Source organism: Chanodichthys erythropterus, chromosome 14 (assembly GCF_024489055.1).
Source record: "Chanodichthys erythropterus isolate Z2021 chromosome 14, ASM2448905v1, whole genome shotgun sequence".
NCBI classification, from domain to species: Eukaryota; Metazoa; Chordata; class Actinopteri; order Cypriniformes; family Xenocyprididae; genus Chanodichthys; species Chanodichthys erythropterus.
Window position 1 is genome coordinate 43,453,192 of NC_090234.1, and position 27,284 is coordinate 43,480,475.

General features: G+C 38.2%; 1 protein-coding gene across 3 annotated transcripts in view; it reads left to right on the top strand.

The window, feature by feature from the left end:
• The first annotated feature begins 974 nt into the window (after positions 1 to 974).
• tsc22d1 (TSC22 domain family, member 1) overlaps positions 975 to 27,284 on the top strand; it is a 57,716-nt gene continuing 31,406 nt past the window's right edge. For 2 of the 3 annotated variants that reach the window (XM_067408593.1, XM_067408594.1), the window contains exon 1: positions 975 to 4,102. In XM_067408593.1, coding sequence (XP_067264694.1) covers positions 1,485 to 4,102 — 2,618 coding nt within the window. In that variant the 5' untranslated portion in view covers positions 975 to 1,484. Of the gene's footprint in view, positions 4,103 to 23,008; positions 23,140 to 27,284 lie in introns of those variants that run through there. The other variant, XM_067408595.1, reaches the window with a different exon arrangement.

Below are 27,284 nucleotides of genomic sequence, written 5' to 3' on the forward strand. Positions count from 1 at the left end.
TGCCAAAAAGAGAGATTTTTTAAATAGTAACTGGTTTATAAATCTCTACAGTTATTCACCCAGGAGCCGTGATGGCAAATCATCAGCGATATGCATATCTAGTGTTCATACTTTTGAAAATGTATCTTCTTCCACACAACAAAGATGCTATTCTCACTGTCACAGCTGAAAGCTAAATATAGTTGGATCAGCGCACATGAGATACATTCCTTGTTGTAATTTTATAACCGAGCTTTCGTTGTCTGAAATAAAACACATATTTTGCAATTAAATTATACAGGTTAAAAGTAAAACACATGAATAGTAGACACATAATGTATTCTGTGTAGGACCTAGAACTTTACTTCTCGTCCCTAAACAGAGGTGATCAACAAACAGCATTTGTAAAATAACTGTGTCAGTGCAGATGTGTTTTGGTTGTCTGTGGAAATATCTGGCTACTCTTTCAGACTAGCTGTTTTGTAAAAACAGAACAAATCTCTGTGTTGACAACGTAGATGTCACAGGGTCTGTTTACATCTTGTTGAAAACAAACACACAATAAATACTGCTGTTTAGCCTACTAAATCTTTCAGAGGTTCAAAATGTTTATTTTCTGAATAAACAAAATTGGTTTTTGTACATAAACCAATGTCAGCCAGAAATCCTTTCTCTTCCCTCCTTCAATGTCAAATAATAATAACCACAGCGGACAAAAGATGTTATTCTGAGTGTTTGCTGCCACAGTTACCGAAGGCTATAATAAGAAACATCCCTCACCAACACAGTTGGCTGCACTCGGCTTCGTTCGAGGTTTTTCGGAACTCTTCGCCAGCCGTCTCTAGGAAACCCCCCTCCCCCCCCTGCCCTCCGCCCATCATTGCCAGACTCTCTCGGCTTTATGTCTGGCCGCTGTGAACGTGAACTGCCATGCGCGGTCGCCATGTTATCGCGCTCTCCTCCCCCTTTCGGGGACTCGTCACAGGCTGATAGCACTAGCACAGGCTACATTACAAGGAGGCAGCTGGTGAATAGGACCAGAGTGGGAGAGAGACATAGCGCTAACACAGGACTAAAACAAAAGAAAGCACGGGATGGAATAAAGCAGGGCTGCGCTGAGTTGCTCGGTTTCTCTCTGTCATCTGACGTTGGCTGAAGGACTTTGTTTCGTGTGATTTCGTGCCCTGGTGACTGCGATACAACAATTGAAAATGCGCCTGGCAGCTTGAACTGTGATGGGGAGAGACACTGTCGTTGTAAGGTTGGATATCGATCTCCCTGGCCGTTTGTGTCGACTCATTCACGTTTAAACTTCACCGTTACGGTGTGCTGAATGGTTTTGCTAGGATACACGTTTGAAAACAACAACAGCTGAAGCGAATCCGTGTCAGCTAGCTCGCTAGCGACTGTTAACTTAGCATTGGCATTAGCCTGCTCCTCATGGTGGACATTTAAATACACCTCAAGTGGAATTATCGTGGCAGTTACTGGAAAGTGTTGGTTTTATGTGGAAATTACTCGAGCGGCTTCAAGTTGCTTCCCAAAAAGAGCTTGTTCTCTTGAGCTGTGTTTATAACTTTGTCAGAGACTATCCGTCAGAAATGAATCACCACGACCGAGCAGGAGACACCGGCAGCGCCCGAAAAATGGTGTACCCCATGAGTTTACCCAGACGGGAGAGCAGTAGCAGCACGGTGGGTGGATCCTCCTCATTGACAACTTCGGGAAGCACCAGCCTTAATAGCAACAACTTAATGCTGGGGGATGAATATTCACCACCGGTGCTGCTTCAGTCTCAAACACCGGCCGCATCCTCGCTCGGGCCCCAGAACCCTCCTCAGAGCCTCAATATCCCTTTGCAGACCACCATTTTTCCCCAGGCTCTGCCCACTGCAGTGGCACAGATGAAGAAGAAGAGTGGCTTTCAGATAACCAGTGTTACCCCAGCTCAGACATCTGTCAGCACCAATAACAGCATTACAGAAGACACGGAGAGCTGTGACGACCTGGACGAGTCCCACACCGAGGACTTGTCATCCTCAGAAATCATGGACGTGTCGCTTTCCCAGCCCAACAATGCAGGAGGTCCAGAAAGGAGCTCCTCAGAGGAGACGCTGAATAACTTCCATGAGGCGGAGACCCCGGGGGCCGTGTCGCCCAACCAGCCACCCATCCTCACCCAAGCACACCTGCATGGCACTATGGTTAATGGGACAGTTCACCATCATCAACATAATCCTGCTTCCTCTAAAAAAGCCCAGCCTGCTGGTGGGACACAGATTGGAGTTCCTTTGGGAGTTGCAGTCACATCTGCAGTGACCTCAAGTTCTGGAGCTTTAGCCAGCACGGGCCAGAAAATGCCTTCAAATGTGGTAGGATTGATCGCGAATGCCTCTGTTGGCACAACCAGTGTCATCGGTCAGCCTTTGGCTACTGTCGCCTCAGGATCTGGAATGATCTCTGTGACTTCAGGTGCCACAATTAGTACTGGTAATGCTTTAACGAATAATGTTTGTATGTTAAATTCAACCAGTGTGCCTGCTGTGGGTGGCAAGAGTACCAATAGTAGCAGTGTAAACTACTCCCCTGCTTTGAATAGTATTAGTAACCAAACTGTAAACTTGACACACATTCCCAGTGGAATAATCGGCATGGGCATCACCGCTGCTACCACAGTTTCCGGTGGTGTTGCTCCAACAGGCGCAGGAGGGCAGGTGGGGTCAGCTGTCGTGGGCCAGCATGCGATGCCTGCTCCCTCTGCCCCAGTGATGAACGCTCAGCCTCAGCAGGCCCAAGTGCCTACTCCAGCCTCCACCAGCTCACGTTTCAGAGTGGTCAAATTGGACTCGACCTCTGAGCCTTTTAAGAAGGGTAGGTGGACGTGCACAGAGTATTACGACAAGGAGGCTCCGAGCGGCGCGGCATCCTCTGAAAATGCCCCCAGCACCAGAACGGTCGAAAGCATTCGCCAGTTTGTGCCTGAGAGTGTTGTGTGTCCGGACCGAGAGACTGTCAGCGGGAGTTCTGTCAGCAGCTCGGTTAGTCATTATACCGAAAGTCTGGGCAGTGGGGAGACGGGCGGCCCCTCAGCTGTGAAACAGACCTTCCAGCAGCCCGCTGCTCAAAAGCATGACTACTCATCTTCTAGCTTGCCCATGTCTCAGATGCAACCCCAGGACTTAGTTCACACTCATCTTAAGACTAATGCGGTAGCTCCAATGCCGGCAAGCATTCAGCCGCCGGCAACTATCGGAGGACTGCAGACCACAATCGGGCATTCGTCTGCAGCCGTGCCCACTCATATGCCCAAACTGACATATGCCCAGGCAGCACAATCGTCTCCTGCTCAAGCTCTGCCTGTGGTGACCCAGCAGCAGATGGGATACCCGCCCGCACCGCAACCAACTGCACCGGCCCAGGTAGCACCAGCACATGTTAACCCCTTAATCCAGGGAGGCAGCCTGCCACCTGACTTCCCTCAATCCAAGCCGATCATGAACACTGTGCCACCTGGGTCAACACAAACACTGCCCCACCTCTCCGCCCCTATCCCAGCGGTGGCAGCGAGCAGTCAGCTGATCACAACTTCACAGCAGCCTGTGGGCGCTGTGCAACCCCCTGCTGCTCAGCCTCTTCCGCAAGGGCTCTTGCAGCCACAACAGACACCCGCCCCGCAGATGGTCCAGGTCGTGCCGCAGCTGGTGCAGTCCGCCGGCACCGGTCTCATACAGCAGCAAACCCAGGGGCAGCAGCTCACCTCTCAACCCTCCATGGAGCAGCAGCAGTCACAGCTCGGCAGTCAAGGCCGCGGCACCCAGTTTGTCCCGGCCGTGACCTCATCAGGCGTGCCGCCTAAACTTCAGAGTGATCCCCAGTCCAGTTTGATCCAGAATGGCTCGAAAGAGACAGGGCCGCAGCCTGCAGTTATGCCCACATCGTTGGAGGATGCCCAGCTCCTTCTGTTACAGCACCAGTCTCTGCTCATGCAACCCAAGCCAGCTGGTGGTGAATGTGCCTCCCAGACCGGCACCTCCCGTGGTCCAGAGGGAAGCAGTGGAGTCAGTGCCTTAACTGCCTCCGCCAGCCTGCTGAAGAGCTTACCTGTGGATGGAGAAGAAGATGGGTAAGCTTCTGTATTTTTTTTTATTTTCTTTATTGCATTGCTTGTTCAGTCTTGTTTCCAATTAATTTGCATTTGTAATTACAGTTAGAATAGCTTCATTAAAAGGCAGTGGGTGGTTATCAGCGGTATGACTTAATGTAGTGCTATAAACATAAAAGGTGGTGTTGTGCATTAAATATCACAGCAGGTAGGTTTAAAGCAGGGCTTTTAGGCTTCCAATATAGCGTAGCTAGAAGTGTTATTCCATATAACACACAACTGTTACTTTGGTATTACAGACAGAAAGGCAAATGCTTTGCTTTACAAAGTATCTCAGCCTGCCTTTAAAGACCCCATGAAATCACTTCACAGTGCAGTATTTTTGTACTGTTGACATTTACTTTTGAAACAGGAGCCAATAGCCTTTCGATTACATCATGACAACAAACGTTATTAATTTGTGCTTGAGTTTCTGTATTAGTGGGAGGTTCCTATTTATTCTAGAGAGAATTTGATTGGACAAAATGCGTGATGAGGCATTATTTTTGGTCCATTTTGGAAGAGAACGATTGGACATTTTAAATGTGTATTGTATTAGCTAAAAGTGAAATTTAAGTGTTTAACCGCTACTCTGGTATATAGGTGGCATTTAAAGGACTAAAAGCTGTAAATATGCTTTTTAGGACTCAGTACTGACTAAAAATTATTTTGCTGCAGATGCTTTTTGAATGATTATCCTTTGTGACTTATTTACTTCAAGCTGTAACACCGTTAAACCCAAAATAGATCAAGGAAGTGTGTCTGTTTAAACTTAGGTTTTCTCAATATTTTTTTTTTTTTTTGCATACAGATAGTCTGCTCTTTTAGTAGACCTCCAGCCTTTTTAAAAGTCAAACTAGCTTCAGTTTGTTTTGTCTTACTACAAGGGCAAAAATGTAACCTACATATGAAAGCAAGTTCTGCATGCCATACTTAATAATCTAGGTTGCAATGCATATACATACTTTTAAACATACTGCTAAGGCTGTGTGACATATGTTTGCATTTGTCTTAAGCTGTTCAGAAGAAACAGGCATGCGTGTTTATACTGTGCTATGTTTATGAGTTGTTCATAAGTAAAGTTTCCTGTGCTTGACAGAGCTTGTCTAACAGATGTCCTAGGGATGACAGAGTGCTCTGTAATCTAACACTCCTTATTGAAACAGACAGTTTTGACACATATAATTTTCTTTCAGGTGTTAGTCATAATCTTGCTTAAAGCTTTAATTGTCTGGCTTTACTATATAACAGTGTCAGATAGCAGACCAGATCTTTCAGATCTATGTTCAGACACAATGTAAAATTTGGTGGTCTCAAAACAGTAGACCCTCACTGGGATTGAGATCACACTTGTGTTGCACTTGATGGACTTATAAATTGTTGCTCAGCAGCACTTATTGTCAGCTACAACTAGATGGTCCTCTGCATTTTTCCTGTCTGGCTAATATATCTAAATTGGTGGCATATTTTTAAGATTTTTAGCGAGATTCAGTATATATTTATGTATTTGCTTTCAAATGACTTTAAATGTTTTTTTTTTTCATAGTAATGCAAACAATCCATTCAGTCAGTTTTGAGTTGATAGATAGAAACATGCAGTTTGAATATTCAGCGAATTTATAAACTCTTAATGTTAAATTGGATGCTATTAAATGGGGCTGCAATCGCGATTAATCGCGATTAATCGTTTGCAAAATAAAAGTCTGTTACGTAATATGTGTGTTCTGTGTATATTATGTAAATACATGCACATACATGTATATATTTAAGAGAAAATTATATATATAAAATATTTATATAATCTAAAATGTATATAAATATGTATATTTATTTATACATGTATATATGTTTTTAAATTTATACATGTATGTGCATGTATTTATATATACATAATTATTATACACAGAACACACATTACGTAAACAGACTTTTGCAAAAGATTAATCGCGATTAATCGTTGTGCAGCCCTACTATTAAACATCTGTATAAACAATCTAATGCTTAAGTATTCTGAAACTAATCTAATGAAACACTCTTCATGAAACTTAATGGCCGTATTAAAATCATATGGTAACACTTTATTCTGATGGCTCACTTTTTTTTTAACTACATGTCAACCAAATCTCATAACATCTCATTATTAGTAGACTGTCTGCTTAATATCTGGTAACACTTTATTTTGAACAGATATTCTGATTGTAAGTAACTTTGCAGCTACATGTCAGCTTATTCTACTAACCTGAACAGCACTTAAGGTGATGATACACAGGGCAACTTTTTGAGCAATGTTGCTGGGCAATGTTGCCGTCAACGGGCAACCTGATGAGACACAGGGCAACTAATTAGGGAAACAGACAGTTGGTAGCAACCAATCAGAGAGGGGCAAATCTATTGCCAACTCAATAAATACTTTATTATAAACACTTATTAGGCACTTTATTTCAACTTTTCAAATATTTTCTTCATTTTTATTAAAAATAAATTCCTTTCGATCTGATTTGTGACAGGAAAAGGGAGAAGAGCGAGTTCGGCAAAAGGCGGATTCGAACCCGCGTCGATCGCATCAAAAGCTATTCAAATGTCAAACGCCCTACAGCCTACGCTACTACAGACGTTGAAAAATACCGTCATTTTAGTATTTAACTGAAATCATTCAATAGCTTCATTACAGCATACACACATTACTTTCGGACAGTTGTTGGTATTTTAAGCAATATATGAGGTAAATTCCCTGTTTTGGGTTGACGCATGACAACTTACTAGCGTAAAAAGATAAAAGTTCACACTCCTTTTCTCCGCTCCACTGCCGCTGAGAGGCCGCCATCTTGTTTGAATTTTTTCTGAAATCTCCGAACCGGTCACGTGATCGGCTGCTAACATTCTGATTGGAAGATCTCAAAAAATTGCCCACAACCGATCTAACGTATCCAGATATAAATTTGTTGCTCATTCTCAATGGGAAAGTGCCCAAGCAACGTTGCTCGGCAACATTGCCCGGCAACATTGCTCAAAAAGTTGCCCCGTGTATCATCACCTTTAAAGGGTTATTTAAAGAGTCATTAATTACTCGCCCTCATGTTGTTCCAAACCTATAAGACTTTCGTTTATCTTCAGAATGCAAATGAAGGTCTTCCTCTTTGGGAAGCTCAAAAGTGCTGTCTAACCAATGAGGTTCATTCTCATGTGTTATGCAGCACGTTTGAGCTTCCAGAAAAGGTTTATTCTCGGGCATCATTCAGGTTCAGTTGAGCTTCTGTTTATGTTCGCTGATCAGTGTTTATATGTGAGTAAAAGACCAAGTTAAATCTGTTAATCTTAAAAAGGGATAGAGATTCTTCAGAAAATTTGGACTAAAATACTCAATTCACATAGATAAGTTTCCGGTCTCTTTATGAACGGTTTGAAGCTTCAAAGTTTAAATTGCTCAGGCTGTCTATGGAAGGACAGAAAGCTCTCAGATTTCATAAAAAAACATTTGCGCTCCGAAGATAAACGTAAGTCTTACAGGTTTGGAATGACATGAGGAAGAGTAATTAATGACAGACTTTTCATTTTTGGGTGAACTAACCCTTTAACCCTAACCTAACATTCTGCTCAGAGATAGGGTGCATTCACAGTTGTTGTTCGATTTTTGTTTGGTTCATTTGGTCCATACCCAAAAAAAACAAAAAACAAAAAAAAAACATTTAGTCCTGGTCCAATTAGCGTTCAGATTGGCAATTTTATCACTTAGCCAAAAGATACCGAACCTAAAAGCATAAGGATACATTCACAACCTGATTGGTCAGACTTTATGACATATTGCCTATTTTGAAACAGAACTTACCAAACATCCAAAACTAACATGTGTGCTAAGATAAATGCTCTTGTTGTGTGTGCGGAGGCTGCATATGATTGTATTTTGGCTAGCTGGGAACAGGGACAGGAATCCCTCCGTCATGTCTGATACCTGTGATGGACAAACTCGTGACTATGACGAGAAAAACCGATATACGTGAGGATTCTGTCCTTTTTAGGGTCTCATCTTCCTGTTTTTGGTTCGTTTACATGTCTTTGGTCCATGTTGCGTTCATATAATCATTCGAACCGCACCAGAGTTCGTTTGGAAGCGGAGCGAGACCCATCTTTTCAGCGGTCTCGGTCCACTTGTTTGCTGCGCACCAGGGTTCGGATGGCAGCGTTCACATATATTCAAATGAACCGCACTAACCGAGCAATCGCGCCAGGGTTCGTTTTAGTCGAATTCAGTATATTCTCCAGACCTGCAAATAGCCAGGACCAAGTTTGCTGTTAAATATAACTTGGTAGATTAACAGTTCATCACTTATATCCTTTGAGTTTAATCATGTGATCGACATGATGTGGAAGACTAACACAACTGTTGGATTCAAATCCATCCTCCAAGGCTTGCTGTCCTGTGGGAATTGTGTGTGTCATAGGTTTGCTTTTTGATCGGTGTCATATTTCTGGTGTGATTTGGGTTTGGTTGAAGGACTGCTTACAAGAGCCAGTTATTTAAAATAAAATACAGGAAGAGCATTTTCCTCTCAGTGAGCAAACAATTTAAATTCAACATGTCTCATTGTTTTATTTCTTTGCTGTGAAAGACTAGTAGCTGGTGCTGTTTTGGTATAAAGCATGAGGCGACTTATACAGGATGAGATCATTCAGTTTTCTCCCTTTTCGCTCTTGCTCAACAGATTGTCAGCGTAAATTATTTCGACTTTTATTTTTTTTTTTCAATACTGTTCTTAGGTCACAGTGTTGACTGGCAGCCTCATACAGAAAGATTATCATCTCACATTTGCTTTTTTTTTTTCAATGTAATCTGCTCTTGGCAGTGATAAAAGCCACACATGTGAGTCTCAATGAATCACTCATTGTGTAGAGATCAAGTAGATTATCTCTCCAATTAATGACCCTGTGGAATGGGAGAGGAGAGGAAATGCTTTCACTCGGCCAGATCGGGCCAGAGCAGATAACGTGGCAGAACTTAAAGCGGCAGTTTGTGTATGCTTTCTCTCTTGGTCCCTTAGTGAGATTCATTTTCACTGCTTTCATCATATCCATTACAGGGATAGTTCACCCAGAAATGAAAATCGTCATTTACCCACTCTTGTTTCTTTTCCATTGAACATAGAGATGTTAGGCAGAATGTCCGAACTGCTCTTTTCCACAACATTGACGGTACCGTCAAGCTCCAAAAATGACAAAAAGCACCATAAAATGTGACTTGGGTACTGTGGACTATTCATAAGCCATACAATAATTATATCTGAGGAACAGAGTGAAACTTAAGTCTCTGTATTTCAACAAAATACTCATGAGAACATATGATATTTGTCGTCAATGACGCACACCTTTAGACGAGTTGCACATTACGAATTAAACTATGCATAAGGGAACAGTGAATCTATGAGCAATGTAGGGCCCTATGGAATTAATTAAATTTTTTCCCCAAATACTTTTGATATGAAACAAAGTCTCAGCTTTTGAATTCTATCAATTTTATTACAAAATTGAAACAATAAATCTAGTTTTGGTGCTGTTTAATGTGATGTGACAGATCGCTTCTTCAAGTGACAGTGCGGAGCATACATGAACTGATCATCTCTTCCTCTTTTACTACTAGTTACAGCACAAAATAAACATGAATGAACATCAGAATGTATGTTGAAAGATATAGAATGAATTACAGAAATGTATCATGTCTCATGTAATCATTCAATCAGTGTTTCAACAGCTTAAAGACGTCAATAACAGCTTGTAAACAATGTCACCCAATGTTCTATTTACCTCTGAAAAGCCATTTAATGTCCATAAACTCATTAGTCAGCTAGATAAATGAACTCTTGAGAGAAGCAATTTGATATATGCACTACATTGCATATTCATTGTATTTTTACTTAACCTGTTCATCAATATTGTTTGAATATATAGGTCTTGTTTTTTTTATGCCAGCCACCATTTAAATGTATGTTTAAATATATATATATATATATATATATAGAAAAGAATAATTATCTCATTAAAAAGTTGTTCTACCATTATTGTTATTATAAAAATCTTTATGTAGTTTAAATTTAAGTATACAAATCAGTTCATTTTAACATAATGTTATATGATGCACCAATTGGGCTTCCCTGTTTAGTTTATAACATGATGGATTTTTATGGTTTAATTCAATTTTGATAATCAAAAAGCATGTCTGATCAATTTAATTCATCAAACTTTTAAAAACAACAATAATAATATATATTTTTTTAAAAAATATTTTTTTTAGCCTTTTAAAATGTAATCAAATGAAAATGTACCAATTCCTTCAAGTTCTACTGTTGAAATGGAAATAAATTGTGATATTTCTTAAATCATCTTTTTTAATACTAATTATTATTATTATTATTATTATTATTATTATTAGTACTACTACTATACAATAGTAATATTTGTCACAATTTCTTCAAGTTAGCCAAACTTATTTTTACGGTTGTTGTGAAGAACAAAATGGTGAAATTGCAGTTCTGGAGATGAAGTATATGTGGAGTGTTATAGGGCCCTAATAAAGGTTTACATTTCTGCCTAATCTTCATTTTAAGCTTTTGAATGGCTGCAGAAGACTTGGAATATAGAGCATAAGCTCTATGGCCCATGTTTATAATGTTCCTTTATTTTATTTATTTATATTGAAGCTTGATGATATTTTTTTTTTTTTTGTTGACATTCTGACTAGCATCTTTTTTTCATGGATTGGTAACAATGGCTAACGGGTTGGAATGACTTGAGTAAAAGATAACATTTCCTTTCTTAGCAAACTTTCCTTTTAATGTGGTTTTTAGCCACATTATTACCAGACATCAGAAGGGTCACTCTGCATCTGTAATGCAAGACAAGATCCTGTACTTTGAAGTTTTTAGACCAGAGAAGGCTCTTTGAATGCACATGTTTTTTTTTTTTGTTTTTTTTGTTTTTTAAGGATGATGTCATTTGGATTAGAACCTGTCCTTCCAAACCTGAGAGCAGAGAGCACAGAAAAGTACTTTAGGGACTGAAAGCTAATAGGGGCAGAGACCTCATGAGCTCAGCTGAACTGGTTTCTCACATTCACAACAGGCATTTGCGCTTGTCTCAACTCTTTTTCAGGTTTGAAATCTGCTGGCTTTCATATTCTTTCCCAGACGTGACAACATACGAGCCGCAAATGCTTTTGTGCTGCCTATATCTCTTGAAATTAAATTCAACATTTTAGTTATGAAAACTACAAATTTACATCATAACTGTTATGTTGGATTTTTCTTTGACCGTGTTCAGCTCATCCAACCAGAATCTGGACTGCTGCTACGCAACACATTCACATGTAAACATTTCATTATTTTGAAGCCTCTACAAAAATCTTAAAGGGAAGTGCCAGGGTGCAGCAACACGTTTTATTACTTGTAAAGCATATTTGCCAAGTGGATATTTTCATCTGGCCCATTTAGCCAGCCCAATTTAAGTGCTCTCTGAACAGCAGAATGGAGAGCAAGCAAAACAAACCTCCTGGCTGTTGCATTGTCATGTTTTAGCGGACAATTAACGTCCTGCTTTGATCTGATGGGTGTAGTGAATGCAGTGCATGGCCTCCTTAATTTTATTTTCATTGCTTTTAATAATGTTTGTTCAGCAGTGAGAGGAATTGGCAGATTGCATTCAGAGATCATTGGGGACGGGTATTGTTTTATTCTTCTCTTCAGTAAATCTGTTTTTAAATGTATGAGGTATTTGCATAACCAAGCCTCGGCCTTCTGTGTTTCATTATGCCCATGTTTTTTTTTTTGTTTTTTTTTTTCTTCTACTATTATCCAAAAACTATTTTGAAATGGACTAAATTAGTATAAAACAATAGTTAAAAAAGATCTTGTGCTTTTATTGCACAAATATATCTGACGTACATGTAATGGTAAAGATTAGGGATGTAACGATATCAAAATCTCACGGTACGATGATACCTCGGTATACAGTCCAAGGTACGGTATTTATTGCGATATTTATTTAAAAAAACAAATGAAGACTTGGAAAAAAGTGCCATAAGTGTTTAACAGTGATTGAACATTACAATAATTTACAAATTAACCATGTCATATCCAGTCTTCTTTTCTTTATCCTCTAATCATAACTGTTGCTTATAGGTATGAGGTATAGTATGAGAGGGGTCAAATGACCTAAAACTCCCTTTTATAAAGTAAAATAATTGCACCAGCTGGACCTTAACAAAGGCAACATCGATTATTTTTTTCTAAAATTCTCAAGAGTTGTATTTGTTAACATTAGTTAATGCACTGTGTAGTAAAATTGACAAACTATGAACAGCTGTATTTTTATTAACCAAGGTTAAGAAATATTAACAAATACAGTAACAAATGTATTGCTCATGGTTAGTTATATTAACTAATGTTAACAAATGAACCTTATTGTAAAGTGTTACCACAAATTAAACAAATAAAACACGCATGTAAGATCCAGACAGGTGAAACAGAATATTTTTGTAAGTTGGATTAATAAAGACTTCACTTGTTTCTGAAAGAATGATTCAGTGACGGATATATTTTTAACAGTAATTTATTGCCACCTAGTGGCATAACCATGCAATCGATAGTCGTTATTAGAAGCACACGGTTACTTTTCAAAAGGTGATTTATTCTGTTTTGATCTGTAACGTAGACATCAGCGTTTATCTGAATAATAGACTCTTGCATACTTCTGTGACAACTGGAATATTTGTAACAAATGATGTTTGAAAAGATTGTTTGTGAAGCTGTTTATATCTACACATGACAACTCTCTCTAGATCAATGGCAGCGCGAATGCAGATTTGAATATCGCGATTTTATTTTTGTCAAGGGTTTAATATACATGGGCGACTCGTTGTCATTTAGGAATTAGATCATGTGGGTGATGAAATCGAGAACGAGATCTTTTAAAGATTAATCGTGCAGCTTGCCTTTATGTACCTCTCTCTTCGTTGATATCTGACGTATATGAGTCACTTGAGGGCTTTTCAGTACATTCATTGGTATAATATTCATGAGGTGAGATGTCTCTATTAAAGGATATGCTCCTCGCACTTCGCGAACCCATCAGACCAGTATAGTTTCATACAGTCATGTGACCACGATAATATTGAGACAATTTTGCTATCGCAATACCACAAAATTGATAATTCCATTACATCCCTAATAAAGATGCGTACCTCTTACTCAAAGCTGCAGTGTGTAACTTTTGGCGCTCTAGTGGTTAATAAACAAAAATGCATGTGGAAGAATGGTTGTGGAAGAACATTGCAGCCGGAGCTACTTCTCTCTGTTTATGTCTATGACGAGTCACACAGGTACTAGGCTACTCTCCAGACGTGGCAGCTCGACTGGTCTAAAATAGTCTGAATATAAACACTTATTATAGGTGTACCGTAGTGATTCAGGATAAGACAAAAACATGGTTTGGTAAATGGATTCATGATGAACTCTCTCATTATATACATTTTATAACTTTTGAACACAAAGTTATGTACTGCATCTTTAAAGGTCATTCCTTTGCTAGCTGATTAATGTGCCTACAGAGAAATCCAGATTGCTGCTCTGAAATTAAACCACTCCCCAACCCAAGTCGTTATTCATGCCTGAGCTACAGCCTGTAGAAAGTTTGATCCCTTCCTATTTTGGCTTTCTAAGAGCAGTCGGCACGTGAGTCAGCAGAGTTGGAAAGCTGCCTCTCTCTGTGGTTTCAGACTGGACAGGAAATCTTGCATGCAACCTTGAGCATGTGCCCATGCTGCACTCTTGCTCTGTTAAACATGTACAATGAGAGATCCTCTTCTTGTATCACCAGGCTGGAAGGAGTGAAATGAGGTCACCGTGGAAAACATGGCGACCGCTGAACAACACATTTCCTCGACTCTAATTTAAATAGGATTTATTCTTCTCTGATAAATGTGAAACAGTCTTTTCAGCTGACATTTATTTAATTGCCTTTTAGTGCTTAACATAAACTTTTACAAACTGTATTAATGGCCTGTCAGTTGAACGATTGATCATCCATGACAGTTTTTTCCCACCAATCACCTTGCTCGTTCCCTGAGGGATTGCTCCATCTGTGCGGAGTGTCTTATCTCCACTTCCTCCCCATCCCTGCCACAAACACCATGTGTGCCACAGATTATCTGCCAGTCAAGTTCTCACCTCTGCACAATTCTAAACTCCTAATACCAGATAAAATGCAAGCTGTTTGGACTTGTGCACATTAATCGCTGCTTCAATCCACAGACACCTGAGTCTAGATCATTCACCATTTGTGTGCCGTTCTTCTATATGTGAGTGTGAACATTGTTGATAACTTATTGCAGCTGGGTTGAAAATATCAATGAATCTATCTTTGTGTATAATGCGAGAACACAACTTCACTAAACATTTGTAGCGCCCCTACCATCTAATAATCACAATAAGCTTTATTACTGTTGATGTGAAACAAAGTGTAGGGCCCTGTGATTCTGTCAAAAGACAGTAGAACCCATTTTAATCAGTGATATTGTCTACACTGGATGTGGCGTTGTACAACGTGATGCAAATTCCTGCAGTAAACAGATTCCCTGTTTTATTTCTGATGTAGTCCAAGTGCTTTGCAATGGGGGGTTTGTCAGATCACAATATAGACTAGTGTCTCTGAATATTAAACCGCAAAAAGACTACTTAAATATGATGCCTGCATGTTCTGTGTGTCTCTGTGTGAATGAATGACGCAGACTCCCTGTTTCATTTATCACACAGAGAAGAAAGTGTGACGCTCGTGGTGTTTTCGGCCTCTGAAGTTACTTCATGAGCATTTTACCGTTTTTAATTAGAGAAAAACTATCGTCATGTCATATAAATGCACAGAAACTCAAATGTCCTCACGGCATCAAAATAAAAGTTTGGTTTAACTTAAAGAAATTGTGACAAATGTTTTACTGTTGTATAGTAGAATTTAGATATGTCTCAATGTAATAATACTAACACTAACAACAATAAATTATTAGTAATTTAAAAACTTTTTTTTTAATAAATAATCACACTTGTACAGCTTTTTGCTTTTGGCAATTTTTTTTTTTTATTTCTTAAATTATATGATTGAAAGATAAATTAAATAGTTGTATCTTAATTTGAATGCCAGAAAATTAAAATGCACAACACAGAATTTTTAAAAAAAAAAAAAAAATTATTTATTTATTTATTTATTTTTTTAATTCTATTAATTAGACATAAAAATTTAGATTACTAAAATGTAATTAAACCATTAAAATGGAATCCAGAAAAAAAAACAAAATAGAATTTGGTAAAAAAATTGGAATTTGAGGGGAGAATTTTTCAGTTGTAATTTTTGTAAAATGTTTTAAATAAATTGTTAAATTGGATGTGTCATTATTTCAATTAATTAGACAGGCTTTTTGATTACTAAAATTTAACTTAAACATTCAAATAGAAATGGAATTTAATAGAATTTATTGGAATTAATGGAATTTGATTTAATGTAATTAATGGAATTTAAACGGGAAAAAAAACCCAGAAAAACAGAGTCCAGAAAAAATCAAATGGAAAAAATGGAATTTGGAAAAAATAAAACTGATATAGGGCCCTAAAAGTTTCAGTTTTCAAAGTGTCAATTTTACTATGAAATTTAAAAAAAAAAAAAAATTATGTTTTGTCACTCTTTATTTGTGGCATGACAGATCATGTAGGGCCTCGGTTCAAGAGAAGCCGTGTCGTGGAGCGTGAGTGAACTGACCATTTCTCCAACCTTACATCTTATGGAGTTGCCTCTATTTGATATAATCCCATCCAATGGCAAAGTATGCTTTAGCCACGACGGGGTTTATCGTCGTTCTCCCAACACTTTGTCCAAAGTAATCCCTCTCTCTTATGCGAGGAGGCTGAATGAGTGCCGGCCTCTGTATTTAGCATACAGCGTGCCGCTGTGAGCCATTAGCACTGAGTCATTGTTTCAGCCACACTGCCAGTGTCGCCTGGCCGCCGGCCATCTCGCGCTTTCTGTGCAAACCCCCGCGCGCTTGCCCATCCCTGTCCTTTGCGCCGGTCTGCCTGCTCGTCTGAGCTGCCACCGAGCTGCTATAGCAACCGGCAGCCCTAAAAACCCCCTAACATAGGCCTTCCAGAGACAATTGTGTCTTCACTCTCACACTGGCTCTGGAGAAGCTGCTCTCATTCTTCAAGGGCTGTGAGTTCCCGTTTTAAAACCACGCCATGCTTCTTTGTGCTGGAAATCTGAATCAAAGGACTTAAGAATTATTGTTTGCTTAGTTGTTTGTGGATTAGCTGCAAAATACATGCAAATTTATGCCTAGCCTTAGTTTGGAGTCTGGCAGTATTGGAGTTACTGTGCTCTGTCATGGTGGTTTTCAAGGAAGCATGAATAAACACATCTACAGAGGCTTCTGGGTTGCTTTCATATCCGGGGTCATGTCAGTTCTAGTGCTGAATCAATACCAACATTTTGCCTTGTACAATGGTAGTAAAAATAATATATTTATTACTTGGACAACACACAAATGGCATTGGGCAATGTCAGTAGATTTAATTCAATGTCAGTAATTTGCAATTAATCCTATTTATATTTTTAGTTCCTTTTTTTTTTTTTTTTTTTTTTTTTTTTTTTTTTAAAAAAAAAAGTGATAGAGCAGAAAATTTCGTATGGAATGCTGTTTTTACAGGAGCCATTTTTGTAAGTCATTTTCATATGCTTTTCATATTTGTTGAGCTTTAATATTTAAATTCCATCATACATAGTGCAGATGACTTTGCTGTTACCATATAGATTTTATTTATAGATCAATTACAATGTCACATTTCGTAAATGTAATTTACTGACTTTCACTGCAGAACTTTACTGACCTGAACTGCAGAACTCTAATTATCTGCACATTGTCTTGAGACGGCTACCAAAATTATGATAAAACAATGGCATTGCACCATGTCCCCCCCCCCCCCCCCCAAAAAAAGTACTGGCTTACCGCACATCCCTAATATATTCTCTCTCACTCTCTCTCTCACTCTCTCTCTTTCTCTCTCTCTTATATGCATGGTGGAAATATCCCAGGAGTCAGCAGAGTAATTATCCGCAGTATCAGTACTTGTTGTCTCGGGCAGTACAAGTTATGCAGGGTGAATCAGTGGGCAGTGCCACTGTTTGAAACGTTAACCATGAGCTTGTGTTCTCAGACAACCTCTTGCTACACTGTCCCATGGGTCCTGCGGCCATCTGTATTTGTAGTACTAGTGTCAAACAGGGACTTTCCAGGAATGGCCCCTTAAACAAATCAGGCCCTGTTTCTCTGTTTCTGGCTAGTGGGAAGCTATTCTTTTTGTCATGTAGCCTGGGCTTTTTTGGATGGGTTTTCCTATTCTAAACGTAAGATAAATGGTGATGGCACAAAAGCAGAACAGAGTATAACAATTGGTGATTTAAATAAGTGGCTTATTTAGAAGGCGGGACTTATTCCACCATATTGCGCGTTGCAATTTCTTAATTCATAATACGAGTGCACAGTCTTTCTATATATAAAGTCTTTGTTATCATTAATCGCAGACTGCTACTGGTTTATTAGGTTGCTGTCACTTTAAGACCTGCTGCACATGACACGGATCTGCATCCTATTTTCTCACAACTTCATGTGTTCATTTAAAACTTTATTTAACTCATTTAAGACTATTTATGAGGATACTCGACAAAATGTGCATTTTGGCATAATTTTGTGTGTTTTTGTCCATTAAAGTGCAAAAAAAAAACTACCCTTAAAACGATGCAAATATAGTGTTGAGGTAGCACAATCTAATAGGTAGCATTATTCGTCAGAACACAGACGTGCTGTCTGAAGCGGTCGTGCATGTCTGTCAAACAGACAGGAGAGTCACAGACCGAATGCCAGTACTGCACTGCATTCTCGTTTATCTTGTCGCACTCGAATGGTTTAAAAGCATTTGCATGAATAAGAGCATGATCATATAATGTAACACTAGCTAAAGGATGATGGAAAATATTGGATGCAGAGTTGTTAAATATTTTTAACGTAAAGCTGAAAAAATTAATTGCATGCGTTAACGTGTTAATTTTGACAGCGCTAATATGCTTACCATAGTGTGGTTGTGACAATGAGGTAAGCCTCCTTGTAGCATCCTTACACTGCATTCACACGGGGCATTGGCGTTAATGCTTCTCATTTACTTTGAATAGGTGATGTCATGCATTGCCGAACAGAATTGTGGGTTCGGTAGCATTGCTTCACTCATGTTGCACATGGCAGAAGTTGAAGATTTCTCAACTTTTCAAGCACCAACGCAGGCATCAGCCAATCAGATAACAGACACTAGCCAATCGCGTTCATGCAATACCGGAAAGTAATGCGATTGGCTGTTGTACTATGACGGTCGTGTCAGCTCAAGCTTCAGACACGCCCTCTGTCAAGCATTGACACTGACGCCACGTGTGAATGCAGCGTTAGAGCAGTCCTAAATGTCCTGATGGATTCTGACCAGGGAATAAGAGTAAATGTAACAAAGTGCCATATACTACAGCAAAGCTAAAATGTAGACAAAGGCCCTGATATACTCATGGCAAATTTGTTTTTTTGTTTTTTGTTTTTAAATTTCTTCGCATAGGGGGTGGAAAGAAGTTTGAAATACGCGACCAGTTGTATAGTGTTAAGTGAACATCATTACGCCGGCCACACTGCTGAGAGCAGCATTTAGACAAATGCTAATATGCTACGTGCTTTGCTTTCAATAACAAAATAATCCCACAACAAAAATGACAACGGTGAGAAAACAGTAGTTAAGAAAGCATCCAATCATAGTGATGTGGATGTTTGCACAAGCTCTGCAGTTCAGTGTTCCAGTATGTCACACATTTTATAGCTCTTTATACAATAGATTGTTCAAAAGCAAGCAGCTTTACAGTATTAACACTCTGAGGTCTGAGGGTATCGCCGGCGATACCACTGCGTTTTTTTTCTAACCAGTGTGAAAGAAACTCAAAATACTCCGTCAATGTTGCACATACAATTAAGAGTTATACACCATTTTAATCTGTTGAATATCTTGTTTCATTTGTGTACACGGAGTAAAAACAAAATGTTGTGCTTTTTGTAAAATAAAGAAAACTAACATGATTCGTGATTTCTCGTCTCCCTCTGAACAAAGTCCAATCTGATAGTTCTCAGAAAATGAACTGTAACTTAATGAATGCGAATGACAAAATAAATAAACTTATGTCTAAAGAAATGTTGACATGTCAGGTTTTAATTGTGCAAGTCAAATTGAAAACAAACATTCTGTGTTTTATGTAATCTGTATGAAAAGAGCCATGTCAGAAGTCCGTGATTCAGCTCATTATCCGCTAATGCGGCCACGCCCACGGAGCACGCGCTATTCAGACGTAAATTCAGAAGCAATACATGCATTCATCGTCTTAATCATGTACTTATTGTCTTGAAAAGTGTTTATTTGGATGGTAAAGCCATGGTTAGTGAACTCAAGAAGACATGCAGTTATTTCCTGCTTCTTCTTCTTTATATGGATTTGTGGCCTAAAGGTGTACAGAGCGCCCTCCGGCTGCAAGTATGAATTGTATCCAGCACTCATAGTGGTGATATATAGAATAAATATTACTCCTCTGTATAGAAATTTGACATAAACATATAAGAATCCATCAATATTTCTCCAAATGTGCATGCTTTAAGCTAAAAGCCTATATGAAATGCCACAGAGGTAACATAATTGTTCAGACTCTTTGCATCACAGAAATACATTATATTTTAAAGAATATAATAGAATACCATTATTTTAAATTGAGCTGAGACATGATTACATAGGGTTTTTTCACACCCTACCTGACTGAAAGGCCTCATTAATATGCAAGTCATTTCAGGTCATTACTATTTGATTCTTTTGTCTTCTCAGGTCTAAATGGCCCATTATTCATGATCATTCACGCCATGCATACTGTGTTTCTTGACAAAAAGTGACTTACAAAACTAAATCAATATATTGTTTTATATGGAGTAGGCAGCATAATTTTTACATAATTCTGAAGCAAAAACTCTAGTCTACAACCTCCAATACCCAAAAGCCTTATGAACACAGATTTAATATACTTTTTTTGGCCTTATTTCAGTGACTTAAGTTTTTTTGTTTTTTCAATAACCACGCATAAACATTATTCCTTCAAAAACAAAAACATGTACATACATGTTCCTTACATATTATTGTAGCCTAGTTTGTGTTGAATACGGTGTAATGACACTTGTGTCATTAATGTGTTTATGAACAAATGAAAAAAGCACAAATGTCAGGGCATGTCAAAACTTCTCCAGGCCCCAAATCAGCCTCAGACTCCAGAGGGTTAAACATGAAAAACAGCGTCAGTGTCTCTTTCAATTAGAATTACAACTTCAATTTCTACTATAAAGTGGCTCTCCTGTGTATTATTTAATTTTTTTTTTTACTCTGACGTATAACCTCAACGGACTAAACAGAAGAAATGAAACTGTGGAGCCTGAGAGCCACACCTACCTATTATGTCATCACCAATGGTAGTTTACCAGCAAGAATTTCTAACTCCCAAAACAAACACCAAACAAACTTTTTGTCTGGATTTAGTTTGAAATGGCATCAAACCAATTGCTTTTTTTTTCCAATTTCACTTAGTGTTAGTTCACCCAAAAATGAAAATTCTGTCATTAATTACTCACCCTCATGTCGTTCTACACCCGTAAGACCATCGTTCCTCTTTGGAACACAGATTGATATTTTTGATAAAATCCGTTGGCTCAGTGAGGCCTCCATTGCCAGCAAGATAATTAACACTTTCAGATGACCAGAAAGCTACTAAAGACATATTTAAATCAGCTCATGTGACTATGTTATGAAGCAATGAGAATACTTTTTGTGTGCCAAAAAAACAAACTAATGACTTTATTCAACTATATCTAGTGATGGGTGATTTCAAAACACTGCTTCATGAAGCTTTGAAGCTTTACAAATCTTTTGTTTCAAATCACTGGTTCGGAGTATCAAACTGCCAAAGTCACATGATTTCAGTAAACAATGCTTTGTTACGTCATAAGTGTTTTGAAATTTCAATGGTTCACCACTGGGGGCGTGACTTTGGCAGTTTGATACATGCTCCGAACCACTGATTCGAAACAAATGATTCGTAAAGCTTCTAAGCTTCATTTTAATCTATTTGAAAAATGTGTTCTACGTGGCAGTAAAATGACAGAACAGTGCTCTCAAAACTGCACTTACACAGCATTTACACTGGCACAAAAATCCAGTTTTTTTTTTTCTCGCATCTGACACTGATAGGAATTTGTTGCACACATACTAACACAAAAATCAGCATGAGATCGCATTCCCTATTACATAGATACACGCAGGTAATTCACACACAAGTTCTCTTTCTCTCTCTCTTTCTATAATTTCTTTAAATTCATTCAAATAAAGAAATCTTACCGTGCTAATAAAATAACAAACGGAATGTACCGTTATTTTCCAGTCTATTTCCGTTCATTCAGATTTTGCGCTGCAAACGTCCATGACAGCTTTTAACTTATCCATGCTGGCAAATAATCATGGCCACTCGAAGTTAATTGTAAAATCATTTTAGTGCAGCCATTTAAAACTTAAGGATCAACCATGTTGCGTAGTAAAGTGGTCACCAGCAGAATCATTTTAGTTGGGGATTAATGTAAACACAGATATTGGATAACAGTCGTGTCTAAAGTAAATGTAAACAGGCTGGACAAAAAAAAAAAAAAAAAAAAGGATTTTGTCAAAAGATCAGCTACGTGCATTAAGACTTGCTGTGTATACTGCCTTCTCGTTCTTCTCTTATGGTCCTCTGATGACCGCAGATGACTGGGGTTTCTGCCTTGGCTTGTTTGAGTGCACAGTGCCAGAAGCTCCCTGGCTGCGCTGGGTTTGGCTCTTGTAAATTAGAGCCATGTCCCCTCAGGCAACCCACCCACATGCATCAAGAATCCTGCCTTTTCACTTACTGCAAACCTGAAACACTACACAGAGCCTTTATTAGACCAGACACAAACATTACAAACTTCTGAAAGAGACTTGTATAGCACTCATTTGCTCAGTCTTGCACCGCGTCTACATCAGATTTGAGGCTGTCTACACTGGAAGCTGTCCATCACCTCAGAGTCAATTATATTTGAGCAATACTAAAATGAAAACTAGATTTTTGCAGTTTCAGGTGGTGTTCTGGCTGGTTACTAACAGAGTCAAAAGAGTTTTAAAAATTAATTTCTCACCTTGACCCTATGGTATAAGGTATCAATCCATTCATCTCCTTAGCAGGCACCACTGATTTTATTTATTTATTTTATGAAAATCCATTGGTCTACAAGTAGACATTTGCAATGGTTAATTTTGAATGCTGCAATGATTTCTCATCTGATGTAGATGCTGTGTTATACAGTTGCTTTATATAGGTGTTTTGTAGTCTACGATACCACACAGGTGGAGCTGATGCAGAGATTACTCGTCTTTATATTGTAATCTGTCATCATGGGCTTTTTTTGTGTTGACTATTGGCTTCCGAAGCTCTAAATGGCTGTGGTTATCATCTAAGCTGTTGTGAAGCTGATGCTTTGAATTACTGGTTAAATTGCAGAAATTATTTTAAGCCCTCAGTGCTGAAATAGGCTCATTCTAGCTGCTGTGAGTGGATGTGTACTGCCGTATCAGGTAGGCTGTGTAAATCGCAGTGAATGGGAGCATGTTGACAGTGAATGGCGTCTTTTCAAGATGTGCTCTGCAGTGTCAAACCTTTTTTTCCCACTCTCTCTCTCTGTAGATCTTGTTAAAGATTGGCTTGACCTCAGAATGGTGTTTAACAGAATGAGGTCCGATCCAAGAAGAATAGCTATCGTCGTTCTGATCTCATCTTAGCTTTGTGATCCAGCACTGCCTAGATGGAGTCTAATGGTTAGTTATGAATGTCTGACTACTTTCCTTAATAGTTTTGCTAAATGTGCACACAAATTGGTTTTCTAGCCTCCAGTTGATTTGTTTACAGGCCGTACACACTCAAGCTTTCTCAGAGGAGCATGAACGCACAGAAGGCACAGATCCAGTGACAGCCATGCAGTATTGATGGAGAACTTTCCTTTGGGCCCACACACAGGGCTTTCATTCACCCAGCCGTGGGGCAGAGTAATGTGAGAGTGTGTGTGTGTGAATAAGAGAGAGTGGGTTGGACGCGCATACACATGATGTGGTCGGCTCTCACATTTCCCTCACTTGTTTCCTCACTTTGTGTGTCTGTCACAAGCAGCACATAATCACAATGGACAAAACTGTCCATAATAAGACCAGTACTTCCCTTTACCATTAAATAAGCTCATTTAATGTGCTTTTACGTAAAACCATCAGTTCCTTCCTCATCAGTCCTTCAGATGAAGCAAGCTTGTGATTTAAGCCCACAGTCTTGCAAGTCAGCATGTAGGTGCTGGTGGATGTTTTTTAATGACTGTGTAGATGGCTTTTGGCCCTACTGACTGATCGACCTCTGGGGCTGTTGTGATGAATCACCATGTCCTCAGCTGTCATGATTTGTGAGGTGTCATTTATTGAATTCTTTGCTGCAATTGGTTATACAGGTTTAATTTTCTTCTAAGTTTCTGTTTCTATTTTTAGCAGTTTTTGAAGCATATGCATCATGCTGTTGGAGAGGGGTGTTCAAATGTCCAGTGAGGTGTAAAAACCTTTTTAAAGGTGAAGTATGTCATTTCTGCAACACCAGTGGCACCTAGCAGAATTACAAAAAGACAGCATATTTTGTGCGTTGCGCCTTTCCCAACTTAAATGTCACAAACACAGCTCTTATCGGTGCTTGTGAAAGCATGTCTTACAGGTAACTGGTAAAAGTAGGCTACTTTCAATAAACGTAGATATTAATAATACTTTTAGCTGTGTTGCTATGTGTCATGACTAAAACACTGCGCATGCAACAAAGTTGCATGCAATAAAAGTGTCTATGCTTAGTATTTTGATGTCTTCCAAATGGCCACTTCAGTCTCCTGCCCTTAAAACCAGAGTCGGCCTTTGCAATTCTGAGGCCCGTTGCAAAGAAATGCTTGGAGCCCCCACCCCCTACATAAATATTCGATTTCAGACACCGCGACTGTCTTTGAGTCGTTGAGTCATTCATTTTAACGATTCATTCAAAAACGTGGTTTATATTTTTTTGAACTATACTATATTGTGGATTTGTTTGGAATTATTTTAATCGGGGAAATAAAACAAAAACAGAATATTCTGAGTCTATAATGACAAGTTAATATTAGCTAATAAACAAGTTAAATTAGTTAATAAACAAGTTAATATCACCTATAATATTAACTTATTGAACTGTTGTATATCACAAAGTCACATTTGCTTATGCAGCATTGATTAACTAGCATTTTCCTTTATAAATATTAAAAGCAAGAGACTTTTTTTGCCCCATATTTTGAGTTTTAGGGGCATTTTTATTAATTTTGGTGGCATTCTTGCTCCAAGCCCCCGTCAGTTTCTAATGCTGGTGTGCTTTCGGTGGAGGGTGGGGCTTTTTTTTTTTTTTTTTTTTTTTTTTTTATATAAATGCAAGCATAGGCCTGTTCTGTTGCAAGGCCTGTTTCAAGTGAAACAGGTAAAAATAATTTAAAGTAAAACTATCTTTTATAAAATAAACTTATAATTTACATAATTTGATATAATTTCTGACATTGGCTTGAAGTCCTGGAAACAATTGTCCTTTCTCTTGTGTATTTATTAGGGAAAAAAATTGTTTTCTAAAAAATTTTCTTAAATTAAATCAACATTATTTTCTAAATTGCATATAACATATTTTTCAAACAGCTATTCATAGTTATGTTAAAAAAAAAAAGTTTTTTTCTTGCCCAAAATTCATGCACAGTGTGCATATGGCTTTAAATAGAAAGTTTCTGTGGGTTAAATGTGTGTCCTGGTGTGCCTCCTATGCCTTCAGCCTCAGCAGAGACAGAGCCTGTGGTTGTTGAGACAGTCAAACACACACTAACACAGACTGTGGCTCCTGGACAGACAGTATTGCATAAGAGTGTTAATGAGGACTAGATGTGATAGTCGGGCTCTTTCAGGCCACAGCAATGGCCAGGTCAAGCCATTCATACAATGGATAGATTTTTTTTATTTTTTTATTTATTTTTTTATTTTTAGCTTTCACATTATGGTCTGTACCTGGGTTTGAAGTTTGAAAAATTAAATCTGTTTTAGTTCTGATGAATATTTTTTGTTTTGTTTAAGATGTATGTTTAATCCTTTTTTAATACTACTTAATTTTTTTTTTTTTTATATTATATTATATTATATTATATTATATTATATTATATTATATTATATTATATTATATTATATTATATTATATTTATTATATTTATTATATTATATTATATTATATTTATTATATTATATTATATTATAATATATTATATTACTCCAGCAAAGTAAATGGAAATAATTGACTTTAACTTAGACATTTTAAATGGATTGTTCACCAAAAAAATAAACTTTGTCAACACCCTCATGTTGTTCCAAACTTGTATGACATCCTTTAATCTGTTAAACACAAGAATCTTTAATCTTTTTTTTTTTTCTTTTTTTTTTTTTTGTCGATACAGTAATAGTCAGTGAGGTCCAACAGTGTCAACCGCTCAAAGCTTTACTTATGAGGGTGAATAAATGACAGTTTTCAGTTTTGGGTGAGCTATCTCTTTGAATGTGGTTGAACTATGTGGTTGTGCTCACTAGCTACTTGGCAGGCAGCATAGTTTTCTTATGACAGCGACTGACTCATATCTTTCATTGCTGAGGTCATGAAACAAGTTTTATCAAAGCGTTGTTGTGTCAGACTATGATGGCATCAAGGTCACGTTCACATGATCTTCACCTATCATTAAAAATTAACCATTTGGGTTAAAAGTATTCCTATATATCTGACTGGATGTCTTCTCCTTTTGGGATTGGTTCTGCACCCAAACACACATGAAGGAGTTCTATTTGTTTTAGGGCCGGTTATTTCGCATTACCTTAAATGAACTCTTAGAGCGCTGCCACTCCCTCAGTTTATGTAATAGAGTTGAGACTTTATTGGAAATGGTGGACAAAATGATTTTGGCTTTTGATAAATGAGTTTTGGCAGGAGAGGTCAGTGTTGTCACAATCTGTGGATGTGGCAGCAATGAGTTGTTAGTAGCTTCACAATGCTTGCTTATATTGCCATCTAATGGCCGTTTGTGACATTACCATGTAAGCTGCTCAGTTTTGCCATAGTAAGCTTTTGTTTGAGTTCAAAATTGGTTGAACCCCTGCAGTACCTAAACAAACTAGGCTGGATCGTTCAAACCTACCAAACTCAAACCCCTATGATGCAGCGTGATAATTGGATGATTTGTGTTTGGATTTTACCCCCAGCCCCTTTCTTTCACGTTCACATTGACATCAACATCTTTAAATAATGCAAAGTATTACAAGTCTTCAGTTGTCAAATGTGCTTCCAGCTGTACAGAGATTTAGTAGTTTGAGTTCCAGCACCAGGACAACCCCATTCATACTGTAACATTTAGGCACTAATGATTCATAAGTATTGTTGAAGCATGGGATTTGTTTGCTTTTTATATAGAGAGCTGGATATGGATGATAGGTGCCGTTTTTGTCATTGTTCCAAAAAAAGCCTCCAAAGTGCTCAGACAGGCAGGAAGATGGAATCACTTGTAGGGTGTTATAGTGCCATCTAGTGATGTCTAAAACAACTTGAAGATAACCATTTAAAAACAAAACAAAAAAAAACTAACAAAAAAAAAAAAACATTAACAAAGGTCTAAAAAAGCTCTTGTTAATGAAAAATAATACTAAATTCTTCATAAAGAGCTAGTCTGCCAGATTAAAAATGTGTAGGCTAATTTTTTTACCACTGTTTCCAATTTTGCAGTGGCAATGTGAATATTATAGACTGTTAATTTCATCACTAAATGAAGATTTATCTTCAGGGTTTACAAAAGATTATCTAAACATCTGAAATCATGATGTCCCAGATAGGACTTCTCCAAAGA